Source organism: Microchirus variegatus (genome assembly GCF_963457635.1).
Source record: "Microchirus variegatus genome assembly, chromosome: 20".
NCBI classification, from domain to species: domain Eukaryota; kingdom Metazoa; phylum Chordata; class Actinopteri; order Pleuronectiformes; family Soleidae; genus Microchirus; species Microchirus variegatus.
In genome coordinates, this window is record NC_139821.1 from 20,613,959 (window position 1) to 20,628,075 (window position 14,117).

The window sequence follows — 14,117 nt, forward strand, 5'->3', positions numbered from 1 at the left end:
TCCACAGTGAAGCCCCTTCCCCTGTCTCCACTGGAAGTCCAGCCCTCAACGGTGGTGGGCGGCGCGGGTGAGCGGCAGGCCTTGGAGCTGCGGGTGCGGGCGGTGGAGGAGGAGAACCGGGCTCTGCGCCGGGAGCTCAGCCAGCCGCCCAGGAGCCCGCCGGCACGCCTCCCATACGGCGGTCATCGAGGCAACCAAAGCCGAGCCCATTCAGAGGAGGGCACTGGTGATAATGAGGTCCAGAAAGCAGCTGCAGGGGGAAACGGCTCAGACTGTGTGCAGCAGCCGGTTGTGGATAAATGCGAGGTGAGACATGTTTAAAATCAATTTCTGCTAAATGACAGTTGATAAAAAATGACTGTCTGCTTTGCTATAACTGCTCCACCATCAGCAGAGCACTCAAAGACTTTTCTTGTTGGACTGACCTCAGCGGTTGATTCCAGGAATCATCATGCCATTAGTAAATGCTAAGAAGCTATTATAGGCTGGTTTTAGCCTATTAGCCTAATCCTCGAGCAGTGATGGGGTTGGTTTGCTGTTTGCTGGGATATAGCTCTCTGTCAGAGGGCTGTAACACAGACGTGATCCCTGCACTGATAGTTCCTCTCAGCACCATCAGCTATTAGGTCACTAATAATGTGTCTGGATGACGGCAGCAGAGAAGTTAAACTTCAGACATTTCAGTCGTGGAAAAGACCAAAAAGGACCATCAGGTTGTTAATTTTTAATTCAGGGTACAGTGTTTACCACAGTGTTTTACTTCTCAGCATTAATCCATATGTCTCTATGTACAGGTAAGTCAAGCTAAGGTTGTAGCTTGACGACACCAACTGAACTGCTGTCCCTGTCCTAATATAGAGCTCCTGCCATCACGTGACTCAGTTTGTATGAACCGACACGTTGGCAGCCAATTATGCAGCAACAATCAACTTCATCTTCTTCTTTATTTTCTCTTTCGGGGTGTTGGGAATCCAAACCTAGCTTTTTCTCAATAGCAGTCCATTCTCTGCATTGTCCATCCTACACATTATGAGCTAGATACTTCAGATGTCTCTCATTGGCCTTGTGTTGGTAATGCGGCGTAGGTTCTGCGCCATCCCTCGTCATCATTGACCACTTCCTCGTCCTTCCTTTCATCCTTCACTCTTTTGTATCCTCCTCTCACCATCCTTCTCAAGAAACCGGGCCAAATACTTTCTATGTGACTTTGTTCTTTCTCAGGTCTGGACACTATAAAGTAGTCGAGATCTCACACACGCATTCAGAAATGTAACTCTGGTGGCCATTTTTATACTGCGATCTGTGAGGACATGCTTCAGTTTGTTCCATTTTTCAAACGCTGAGCCAATTCTGAGACTGAGAGACTGACCGTGTATCCTAGATGGCGAAAGCTTCTAACATTCTTTATGTCTGTGTCATTTATTTTTGCAAGTGTCTCACTGTTCTGGATATCTTCCTCAACATTGGAAGCCAGTTTCAGTCTTCAGTTCGTATATGACATTTGTAGACCAAAGCGATTAAATGTATGATCGTAGATTTCCAGTATATTTTGTAGTTGGAGATAGCCTGGTCATCCGCATATAGGAGTTCTGTTATTTTATTCTCGCCTCTCACTCTCGCGTTTTTTTGGCGACCCCTTGGTGATACTTCATTTGGTATACAGTTGGAATCTGACCGGTGCTGGGTTCAACCTCTCAGAGTTCTCTGTGCACTTTAAATGCATTTGAAATCGATTGACATTTCGTAAAACTTGACTGAATATTAGATCCTTATAATGCCTTCAGCGAGCTTTAGAAACAGCCGGAGAGGATCTGCAATATCCTCCCATCGTCAACTTTCTAATTGACCTCCATTCATCTTACTCTGGAGAGTCACAATCAACATGTCAACAAGTATTTCAAATGTCTCGTATAAGCCGGACTAAACTAAAGTAAACATAGCGAATGTCTCATAGCCTCATAGCAACAATGTCGAAGGTGTAAACCTGAGGCCTTTTTCCTGTGTGCAATATTCTCCCTGTGCATTCATGGCTTTTCTCCAGGCATCTTGACTTCCACCCAAGGTTCAAAGACGTGCTAATTGGAAAGACTCCAAATTGCCAGTAGGTGTGAATGAGAGTGTGAATGATTTATTTCTGTGTGTCAGCCCGTGGTGTGGCCTGCCTCTCATCCAACATCAGCTGGAATTGGCTTCAATTCCCTGGTGACCCTAAGAAGATAAAGCGCAATAGCAGACTGATGGATGGATGGATGGCTGTCGCACAGTTAGAACATTATGAGGTTGGAAAAAAAAATCTAATTACACAAACCGGGGCTGTAGGGCAATGACAACAGAGCAGGAGGCACACAGTTCACACATTATTTATTAAGGAAGACTAATACATAGAATTATATGTGTTTGTACTCTCTTATAGGGTAAGAGAGTGCGTGACTGGACAAATATATAGGTGCAACCAACAAACAAACAAACAAACCAAATGTTGTCTCAGTCAGGAGGGACAGAGACTGAACCTCAGAGTTTTTATGCAAGCTGCTGACACACACGACCCAGGTGTGTCAGTGCTGCTGATCAAATCACGCTGCAGCTCACCGTGTCCAGACTTTTAGAATACTTCTTAAAATGTTAGTCTACTGCATAGTGTACCAAATCATATTTCTTCAAAGGTTGAACTAACACACCCTGAGAACATGATTGGGAGTCAGATTAATATTCCCAAATATATCATAAAATAAATAAATAATTATTATAGGAAATACTCATGCAGTATTGTGATATCTTCATGTGTGGCTCACCACATCTTTTACAGTTGTTGCACGCCGTCTGAACACAGAGGAAGATATAATAGAGGGAGAAAAACAACAATGATTTGGTAAATAAATAAATAAATAAAGCCGTCTATTCTATTCTATTTCATGTTATGTCATTATAAGACAGACTGAGAATAACAACAGCAGCTTTGGCGCTGCCTTCCCTCCCAACACTCACTGTCTCGCAGGCAGGTGTGTGTGTGTGTGTGGTTGGAGTGTGTCGCTCTGAAAATGCCCCAGATTTTTTTTTTTTTTTTTTTTTTATCACCACCCTCCGCGTTCCTCCCAAATCAGCTGTCACTCGCACGGACAGATCTCAGCCACAGCTCAGGCCTCGTACGAGGATCCAGCCGAGTGCAGGGAGACCGGAGTCGGGGGGCGGTCCGACTGTCGCGCGTCTGCTGCAGCATTTAAACCAGCTGACCCCTGCTCAGTCGGTGGGGTCGGCCCAGCCACACCTGCCGGGCCATTACTGGGGAACTCGGAAAGGAACGTACGCGTGGAGTTTTGACATGTCAAGCTGGCAACAGCTGTGGCCGTGAGCCAGAGCCGTGGGGGAGGGGAACCGGCTGTGATTTCTGAATATTAAAAGCGGTCACGTGTCTGAACTTAAGACCAACAGTCGTACATGGTGAAGGGAGACGAGAGAAGGACATTGCAATACTCATCAATGCACGAAGTTATGGCTGGGCTATATATCGAAAATGTATCTCTGTCGAAATTTACGACGATAATCGACGTCATTTTGTCCAGGTCAATATATTCGAGAAAATAAAAGTCGTTTTTTGGCTGTGTGTGTATGTAGGCAGGCTACAGTGTGTTCGTGTCCCTTTAAGACACTCGGCTGTGTACAGCGTGTGTGGTCACGTGACTCCACCCCCTCTGTAACAAGGTTGCAGGTTTTTACACTTTCACACAATACGACATAACACGCGAACACGATGAGGGAGAAAAAACACAAATGCTCGATCAAGGGCTCAGGCAGTGAGTCAGAGCGCTGTAAATGTTTCTTTTACTCAGTCTCACACAAAATAAATCACTGCATTTGATATCAGACATAAAACAATTATGCAAATTACTTCATCTAGCGTCTTTGAACTTATCGTTCATTTATCGAGGTGAGCTGCTCGATATATATCGTGATATTGATTTGAGGCCATATCGCCCAGCCCTACATGAAGTGATGATTTCTGCTCATTTCTACAGACAGCTGTCATTAGGATTGAGTTATTTTAATGATACAGACCCTAACTTTATCAACAGAATATGCACCGACTGACGGGAGCTACAAGTGAGTTAGTAATGAAATGCTTCACCTCTGACTGTGAGCCACGGCGCTGCCCGGGTCCGACAGTGTACAAAGTGAGAGTGAACGAAAACTGATCATAATAATTTCAAAACAGGCTGTTTATCTTGCTCCTGTGATCAGCTGTTCTGGCCGTGCACCAGCAGCAGCAGCAGCACGGGGAGAGAGAAGAGGGAAAGGTCACCGAAACAACAAGGTCTTTACTTTGCTCTCAAAGGGAGAAAGCGGTCAAAGCCGAGCACAGTTTAATCATAAAGTTAAGAATCATGTACACGTCGGTGCAAATAGCCGTGAATGTGTGTTTGTGTGTTAGAGTCCCTTTGTTATTATAAAGAGAATCAAGTACTGAAAAAGGTACCAGTGGGTTCCGGGACTTTTTCAAGGTCACTGTTTTTCTGCTCATCACAGTTTTACAGCGTTGTTATTCTGTTATCACAGAACTCACTGGAGTTTTACCCAAAATCATGTAGAAATATGTGTCGTTATGGGTATATTCTCCTAATCCTGCGCTCTTCTCCCTCCGCAGACCATCCATGTGGCCATCGTGTGTGCAGGTTACAACGCAAGTCGAGACGTGGTGACGCTGGTGAAATCCGTCCTTTTCCACAGGTACAGCAGAGCTCCTTTTTTTTCCTCCTTCTTCTTCTTCTTCTCTTCCAAAGTTGTGTTCTTGTTTGGGCAGTCATGCATTATCATGCAACCTTATGAATACCTTATTCAATCTGTGTGGGCGCAGTTGACCACAACAACAATTTGTACAAACTTGAACTCTAGGCAACATGGTGGGATTTTTGGGATGAATAAAATTAGGGATGGGGCCGATCCGATCCAGTATCAGTAAAGACGGGTATCGGGATCGGATCGGAAGTAATAACAAGGTGGATCGGTGCATCCCTAAATAAAATGTCCATCTGTCCGTCCGTCGGACTGTCTGAACCATTATGTAACATACGCCACATCTGCAGAGTAACGTACGATTACTAAACAGTAATACAAGTTAGGGCTGGGCGAAATATCAAAAATTTATCATTATCGAAAATTACGATTTGATAATTTCAAGAAAAAGAAAACAAAATAAAAGTTGTTTTTGGCTGTGTGTAGCTAGGCAGGCTACCTTTTATGTTCATGTCCCTTTCAGACACTCGGACACTTATATCAGGCAAATGGTCAATTATGCAAATTAGGCGATGATGTCATTTAGCAACTTCATACTTATTGTTCATTTATCGTTATCGAGGTGAGCTGCCAATATATCGTGATATTGATTTGAGGCCATATCGCCCAGCTAACGGAACACACTGTTTTGTAACATCCAGTAATAGAGCGCAACATAACAGAACAGGACACATGGCAATGTACAGTAACACATTGCAACACGTCGTTCTGGAACGACCATCTCTGTCCCCAGACCTGAATATTATTGAAAAGTTGTGGTGTGATTTAAAGCGGACTGTCCATGCTCGGAAACCATCAAACCTGACTGAACTGGAGATGTTTTGTAAAGAAGAATGGTCCAAAATACCTTCCGCCAGAATCCAACAGCCTCTAAACCCCGTCAAACATGCCACAGTTAGGGGACAGGTATTTCTAAACCACATCCTGCTAAAATCAAATGAAGTGGTATCCGGTGCTTTTTTCACCACTTCATCACAAAGCACCGTGAGCAGAGCTGCGCCGTGTGATGGAGGAGAAGTGCCTGGACCTGAAGGATGGAGAGCAGCACTTACATAATGTGACATGGGAGCATTTAAATGTTTAACAGCGTGAAACATGGCTCGCTGTTCAGTTTGTGCCATTAGTCGTATATAAACATGAATAATGAAGGGTTTATTATGCGTTGGAGATGTGAGGATCCATCAGTAATCAGTCAGCATCGCGGTGTCTTACAGCACTTGTTAATTAGCTGTAGAGTTGCAGGAGAATTAATCATAAGAGCAATTATGGTTTGATTTCATCGTGATAGAAAGTAAGCTTGAACTCCTGCTGGCAATGATGCTCATTTATTTATGTGTTTGTGTTTGTGTCTCCTTAAACCTAAGTACCACAGCAAATGGCTCTATTGTCATACCTGGGCCACGCAGGCTTGAGCAGTGCATGTACGTTTTATTGTTGTTATCACAATAAAGCCCTGCTCTATCCAAGTGAGACACAAGTCAGGTGTAGCCCTTTCAAAGTAAAAGCACTGTAGCATATCTGCTCCCTAATTGCCTGTTTTACATTATATATGTACATTTCCAAATAGTCAGATGTGTATATATAAGGACGAACTGTTTGGTTTTTGGTTTTGAGTTTACAGAGTGTAGCCCAGTTACAGTCAGGTCAGTGGAAACAAAACACTTTTATTCTGTCTGAAGCCTGAAGTACCAAGATTTGTCTTCTATCAGCAGCTCACTACTGTTGTGTTTATCACTACAAGAACAACACAAATGTTCAATTGCTTTGAAGAAAATCCGCTCTGATAGAATAATGAAATATCTAACATGAGAAGAATAAGGAAATAAGATAAAACTGGAGAAAAAAAAACTCTATTAAATGCTTAATAAACAGTATGATAGTCATCACTTTTCTCATTTTAATTCTCATTGTGCTGAAGTTGAAGTCACAAGAAAACTAAATGAATTGTATCTACTAGTTGATGAAATAAGGATCAAAGAAAAAAAAGAAATATATAATATATTATATAATGTAAATTCTGTCTTTCCTCTGCCCAAGTTCTGTGTCTATGCTGTCACAGTTGGCTTGTATTTAAAATTAAAATGGAGCAAACAACTTAATTATCTGAATATAATTGACAGATTAAATAATAATGATAATCATCAGTTGCAGTCATGCATCCAGAATGAGGTGCATGCAATAGTTAGTGCTTTAAGTGGAGAACTGCAACTAACAATTATTTTTATAATCCATGAATCTCTTCTCTTTTATTCTCGATTAGTCGGGTAATCGTTTGGTCCATATTGTTTTTAAACTTGTAAAGAACTTTGTGCTCCATCTTTTAATGTATGAAAAGTGCTTTATAAATAAAGTTATTTTTATTATCATTATTGTTATCATTATAACAACAAGATGTCAGAAAAGTAATAAAAATGTTGATCAATGTTGATCAAAAGAAACAGAGAACATTTTCATTTACGAAGCTAAAACTTGTTCTAATAATGAAAAAATCCTCAAACTGATTCATGATTTATTAAAGTAGTTGTCAATTAATTTAGTAATTGATTAATAATGGTTTAGCTCTATTAAAGTTTAAAGCAAAGCATGTGTATATAGGTTATATATACTGTATATATGTGGTCACAAGTGTAATCTGTGCAGTTGGTAGGTGTGGGCAGGGTCAGGCTTTCAGCAGCACAGTAAACATACTCAGAGGAGATGTTTTCATGTTGACTCACTGTTGTTTTGCATCCCGGTGACATACGTGGGCGCTTCCACGCCTGAGATTCCGCCCGCTGGGCTGTCGTCTGGCTTCAGAGCGACTGAGAGAGCATGGGATGAGACAATGACTGAGTCTGTGAAAAGATGACCCGCAGCTTTTATCAAATCCTCTCTGCAGTTCATTCTCCCATATTATATATTACAGCAGATCCTTTGCTTGCAGGCACTGACATTGTGCTGAATAATGTCCAGGCTCCACTGAGTCTCCTCCAAAGGCCTGTAAGCACTTGACTTATGCTTTTAGAGGACAATTTAATATTCGATGAAAAGTTGCTCCGTCGTATGAAGGAGGTCCAACTGTTTACATTTGCCATTTCGACGATATACGTTCCTTTTATTATGTCATGGTCTATCAGGAAAATACATTGTTATTTCACTTTTCTGCAAATCATTGGAAACATTACAGTAGTACATTCTGTGCAGGATAAAATAGTTTGATATCTAAACATTTCTAAAGGAAATTTTCCTCAGGGGGAGGAGGAGGGGCCAAGGAGATAAAGGAGATAAACACTGGGACATTTGTTGTGTATTCTTATGATGTTATGAGGACATTTTGTTTTTGTTTTTATGGAGAAGAAGTTGACATGATGAGAAAAAGCCACAATCTTTTCCAGGTGCTTTATGAGTCTAAACCAAACCACATCGAGAACCAGGAAATTGTTATCATTAAAGTCCATCTAGGAAAGTGATGCCACTCGGTATAAGACCAAGTTCAGGCTCCCATGGAGATGGATGTGGAGAGACACAGCTAATGGTTACTGGGATATAACGGCTACATATATGGAATCATAAGTCAAATCTGATAAAAGCACATTTTTAAAAAATCAATAACTGGGACCCACACAGGGAAAGGTGCACACAATAATATTATATTTAAAACACAACATAAATAAACCAGCCGTATGCATTTACATTTAATGAAACAAAAAGGTGACGGGGATGGCAGCCAAAACCCCACTTTTTCCCCACTAAAATAAAAATAAGACTCTCTAAACCTTATGAAACTAAACAATGAGAAACATAGATTGGTGTAGACCACCGACCAAAGTAAAAACAACAAAATAAGACGTGAAAAAGTGTGTTCAGTGTTCAAAACAGTTTTCTGCGTTGCCAAAGTTTCTGGAACACGGGAAAAAAGGAGGTGCTCTAAAACCCAGAGTTACACTGTGTTCATACACACACACATTCATAAATATCCCACCCTGTTTTATTTTTATACTAAACACTGAACTGAAACGTGTCACAGCGACAGAGAATCATCTTGGGATGAAGGAGGCAACAATAATGGATCATACCATAATGGACATTTGATATCCACAGACAACAAGTTCATAGACTGCAGTTATATTGGCTGCACATTTGTAATCAGTCAAGCCAGTATTTAAGTTTGAGATGTTTCCTTTATCTCTAATGACATCCTGGTCATGTTATGACTTGATATGAAACATACATATAGACATACATTCTTACATAAAGCCCCTTTTAATCCAGGTAACTGTAGGAGAAACAAAACAGGGAAGAAGGTGTTTCTTCTTACTCCACTCCTGTCTGCAGGTTTAGTGTAAGTGTTCAGAAGACGGGACGAGGAACCAGCCAGAAACTGTGTCACACCCACATGGTGGTGCGCACCAGCAAATACTGTTGCAATACTGCTATGCTCTTCATATGGTTCGCAGAAGAGTATCATCAAAATGTATTTTCCTAGAGACTGTAGTGTGTAACTGTTAAACTCAAACCACTCTCACATTCAGATCCTGGAAAAAACAGTTCAAGCAGGCTGCATTTTTAATTCAAAGGTCCAAGCCCCTTTCTTCAGACTTACTCCAGAGCTCCAGAGTTGATTTCACTCTGTAACTTTCTGTGCTTTTCTGTGACGCTAACTTTTTTTGGATACTTCAAATGACAACGTGATGCTGGAAAACGACAAATGTTCTCAAAAGATCACAAAGACACAAAGTGAACCCGCTTGTCCAGTAGAAACAGAGCCACCAGGGAATCCCTTTGCAGCCCTTATTGAGCTTTCAGCACTGATGTTCACTCTGGTCCTAGATTGCTCTGCATCAGCCTTTTTCTTGGCAAAAAACACCTGTTGTTGTTACCTTTTCTGCCATAATGTTTCTGCAACTGTCTCGTTGGATTTAGCAAGCTAGCATAAGCTCTGGTGTTGTCTTCTGAGGATGCGCAATTTGTGCATGAAGAGGGATACGCACATAGGGGAGGGAAGGGCAGATGGCAGTTTCATTGATGCATCAATGAGCTGTTCCACAGCTGACTGACATTTTTCATTGTTCCAGAACATGATCTCCCACCTAACATATCTCGCCCCTGCTCTGCTGCTGTATTCAAACAAATCCTCCGTCAGTCAGGTCTGATAGTATTGCATGACAGAGCCCTTTTTTATGATGAAGCACGCAGCATACAATGATATTAAATTGTCTCCATTCATAAAAAACCAAACAAGCAGAATAATAACATCATATTACAGATTTAATCTTGATGTCGCTCAGTGCAAAGTAGAACGCGTCAGTGCTATATTAAACACTCGCTGGCTGCACACCCCAGAGATGCACGCACACACACGCACACGCACATACACACACACATACACACACCACAAGATGACTGCTTTGACTTCAGGAACAGCACAGTGTGGCCACAAATGCACCAGTGAGTGATCTACTGTGGCCACTGTGCAGCCTGAACTTCCCGGACATCGCAGTCCCAAATGGCTTAATTCCCCAACTATATGGTCCAGTAGGTTAGTAACACATAATTAGCACTCGTGTGACTTTAAGGTACTTAATAAATTTGGCCCTGCTCCTAATGCTGAGGTCAATGTAATAAAATAATGTCTACTTTGTAGTGGAGAGGAAAGGAAACATGAATCATGGCTATTAGCAGACTGGCTGAAAAGCATGCAGAGTCCACCACAGTGTGTACTGCATAATGTATGTTTATTTGTTCATTTGCATCCCCAGTAGTTGCAGACATCGTTGTTTGCAACTATACTTCCTGGGGCTATACATTAAAAGACAAAAAAAAACACAGTGTAAACCAAACAATAACAGAAACCTACTTTTAACATATATATAATACTGCATCTTTATACACAAGACATGTAATACATCATTATGTCATGTTAACACTGCACAAAAAATGCAAATCAACAATAATATCCTCGATACATTTCCACAAGCATTAGTTACTCACACCCCATAACTCAAACTGTATAAAGCTGCAGTGCATAATTTTGTGTAATTGTTGTTGTTGAACAGAAAGAATGCAACCTCATTTTTTATACTGCATCCTTCATCAAGAGGGACAAGAAGCATTTATCAAATGAAACTGCTGAAGGATGAGGTTTTGTAAGCAGTAGAATTTACTCCTGAACTTTTTACTGTCTCGCAAAAAAATGACATCCCCACACAACTTCAGGGAGAACCTCAAATTATGTTTCGTCAGGAATGTTTTCTCCCAGATTGGCTTTGTTTTTGATGCATCACAATAACGACATTACAGACGTACTAAACAAGTATAAGGAGAACATTTTCATGCATCAATGCATCATAACCTCCATCTTCAATTCTTCTGTCTGCGATTTTAATGCTTTACCTTAGTAAAGTTTTGACAGCGACACTTATATGGAATTAGATTTATGTCAATATTTTCAAACGGCTCAAACAAAGAACAAATCAGGGAGCACAAAGCACAAATGAGGGAGCGCAAATAACAAATCAGAGAGTGCAAAGAACAAGTGAGGGAGTGCAAAGAACAAGTGAGGGAGTGCAAAGAACAAGTGAGGGAGTGCAAAGAACAAGTGAGGGAGTGCAAAGAACAAGTGAGGGAGTGCAAAGAACAAATCAGGGAGTGCAAAGAACAAATCAGGGAGTGCACCAAATTAAATAATTAAATAATTTCAGTGGTCTTTATAAAAGTTTCAATATTTCTACATTTGCTGTGACTTTTGTTCATACATTTTGGTTTTTAGTACAATAAATAGTAATATTATTATTTTCCACCTAAAGAAAAGCTCATTAATTAGCTGCATTTTTTTAATTACTTTATAACAGAAAGTTCAGTAACTGAGACTGTAGTTTCAGCACCATGGACAGCACTGTGGATTCAGGCTGTGGGTGCAGGTTAGCAACACTTTTTGCACACAACACATTTTCTTCTTTATTTGAGTTATTTTAGCTAATAAGGATCCGCACTCATCCCCTACTCAAATCAGCCACAGGACAGTAAGCCTGGCTCGCTAATTACTGTGGTCTCCTAGCATCCTCTTAAAATGCTTCTAGCGAGAGATGACATTTCTAACATCAAATTGGGAAATGAGTCAAACGAGCAGTCTATAGTCTATAAAACTGCTAACAGCAATCAAGTCTAAATAAAGTGACCTTGTCAAATATTATGAAACAGTAAGCCCAAAATGTCAGTCTCACCTCGTGGTTATTTAAGGTACTGCAAGCAGACTGTTAAATGTCACTAAAATACATTTAAATTAAGTAAAATAGGTTTCTAATTTTTCATCCTTATAATTAAGCTTCAAATAAAACAATAAATACATTTTAAATACTAATGAGTCATGTCTCAGTTTGTCTCTTGCCCTGTAGAATTGCTCACTGTGTGAGTGATGCTTTTCCATGTGAGCTGTATTCAGTCTACTGTCCTTTCACAAGAGTCCAGCGCTGTCCTCAGCAGCCCTCTCTCTTTTTAAAGCTTCAAACCTCTTCAGGTTGGACTCATGACAACTCCTCTGTGTCAGGAACAAAGGCTGAGGCATCAACAGTCCTACAACAGCACCGCAAAATCTCTGATTTCAATACAGGAGACAACAGTTCTCATCTCCTCCAAAAAGTCAACAGTGGTTTCTTTCAACCAATGATCTGGCATATTTGATTTGGCAGAGATGCCCTTCCTGACGCACACACCCATTTCCCCCGGGATTCCACTGAATGTGTATCCGTTGGGTAGCGTCTCCCTGCCGAGGAAGTGATACCCGTCGACTTAAATCAACGTGTTGCGTACCGGCTCCGTCGGGCATGTGTTCTATTTTTGCCAGATGACAGAAAAACACACAGCTACAGTTCAACAGAATTCACCACGAGTGTGAAAGGAAGTCAAACACCCTTATGACATAATTTCCTTTTCAGAATAAAAGCCCCATCTGTATTTACAAGCATGGAGTGGAATCCCAGGGTTCTGCATCCCTCACAGTGTGGACAACGAAGGACAACAATAACAATGACGTAGATCTGGAGAGACAGAACTTTAGTGGAGGGAGGCGAGTTAAACGGAATCAGATTTTTGTCGTCCATTTTGTTGATTTTGTTTAGACTACTTGTGACCACATGGAAGACTAGATTAGACTATAATACAGACACACACATCTGATATGATCACTTGCCATATATATTGTGAACAGATAGTCAGGAAGAGCAGATCCTGACCAGATATGTCCATAAGTCTGATTTGGGCTGGTAGAAGTTTTTAACCAACACTTCTAAAACTGGATCAATGCTAAGGGTGAATGATTAGAAATGTCTAATGTGTTTGTATAGATGAGATGGTAAAGATCTGAACTGTTTCCAACATGCATTTACTGTTATATTAGAAAAAAAGATAAACCAGTCAAAGATAAAATAGCAGAATTTAATTTGCAGCCTTTGTGATTTTGATTTGAAAACAATGAATGGCTCAGTCATAATCAGTACTTTACTGCGTCTCTGACGACCTTAAGCAGCAGCAGATGAGTTTTTGCTCTCTGTGAACACTGTGATGCCTCAGCACAGCTGAAGTGCACAGGTAAAGAAACTCTGAAGAAAATAAATGAAACAACTCGGAAGACACACAAAGAGACGTGTTATGACTACAAAGAGACACACAATGATCATAAAGAGACATGAAATAACCACAGAGACGCGGAGTGAGCGCACGTACCGCTGCTTATCCTGCTCGTTGGCTCAGCCCCGAGCATCCAGTTAAGGCTTTGTAGTTGTGGATGTGAAGACCCTTTCTGTTTACACTGCTGTGGCTGACAGCGTTTATGAATCCAATACATTTTGACAGCTCCCAGCCTCCAGTACTTATTGAGCAAGTGCAGCTGACACATTCATTCCCAAAGTCATTCAGCACAAGGGACCCAGGCATGCTCGCATCTCCAGTTCAGTGTCACTATCTCTTGACCTGATTTGAATGTCCTGAATACCTACTTTACACGCTATGCACCCGTGTGTGTGTGTGTGTGTGGGGCAGCACACTATACTAATACGCCTTAACTGCATCGCCTACGACTGCATAAAGACTGAAAAACATGCGTCCGACACACGTGCATACAGACACGCGTATTGCGAGGACACCAAATAATGACGGGTGACGGGGTGATAAGTTTCATGCCACTTGAGAATGAGATCTGGAAATATTTTCCGCTCATGAGTTGCCAAACCAAGACCATACAGTTTACTTTATATATCATTATAATTATAAAACCTTGAACAGAATTCAATTATTCTGCTGAAGAACATTTCCATTTGAGGGTCCAGCACCACGGACAGCTCTACGTCGACCTG

The 14,117-nt window shown here is 41.1% G+C and overlaps 1 protein-coding gene across 1 annotated transcript in view; it reads left to right on the forward strand.

The window, feature by feature from the left end:
* The window catches only part of large1 (LARGE xylosyl- and glucuronyltransferase 1), a 122,543-nt gene that overhangs the window by 46,514 nt on the left and 61,912 nt on the right, over nt 1-14,117 (forward strand). Inside the window, exons 3-4 of the mRNA XM_083906821.1 lie at nt 8-306; nt 4,640-4,722. Coding sequence (XP_083762947.1) covers nt 8-306; nt 4,640-4,722 — 382 coding nt within the window. The remainder of the gene's footprint in view (nt 1-7; nt 307-4,639; nt 4,723-14,117) is intronic.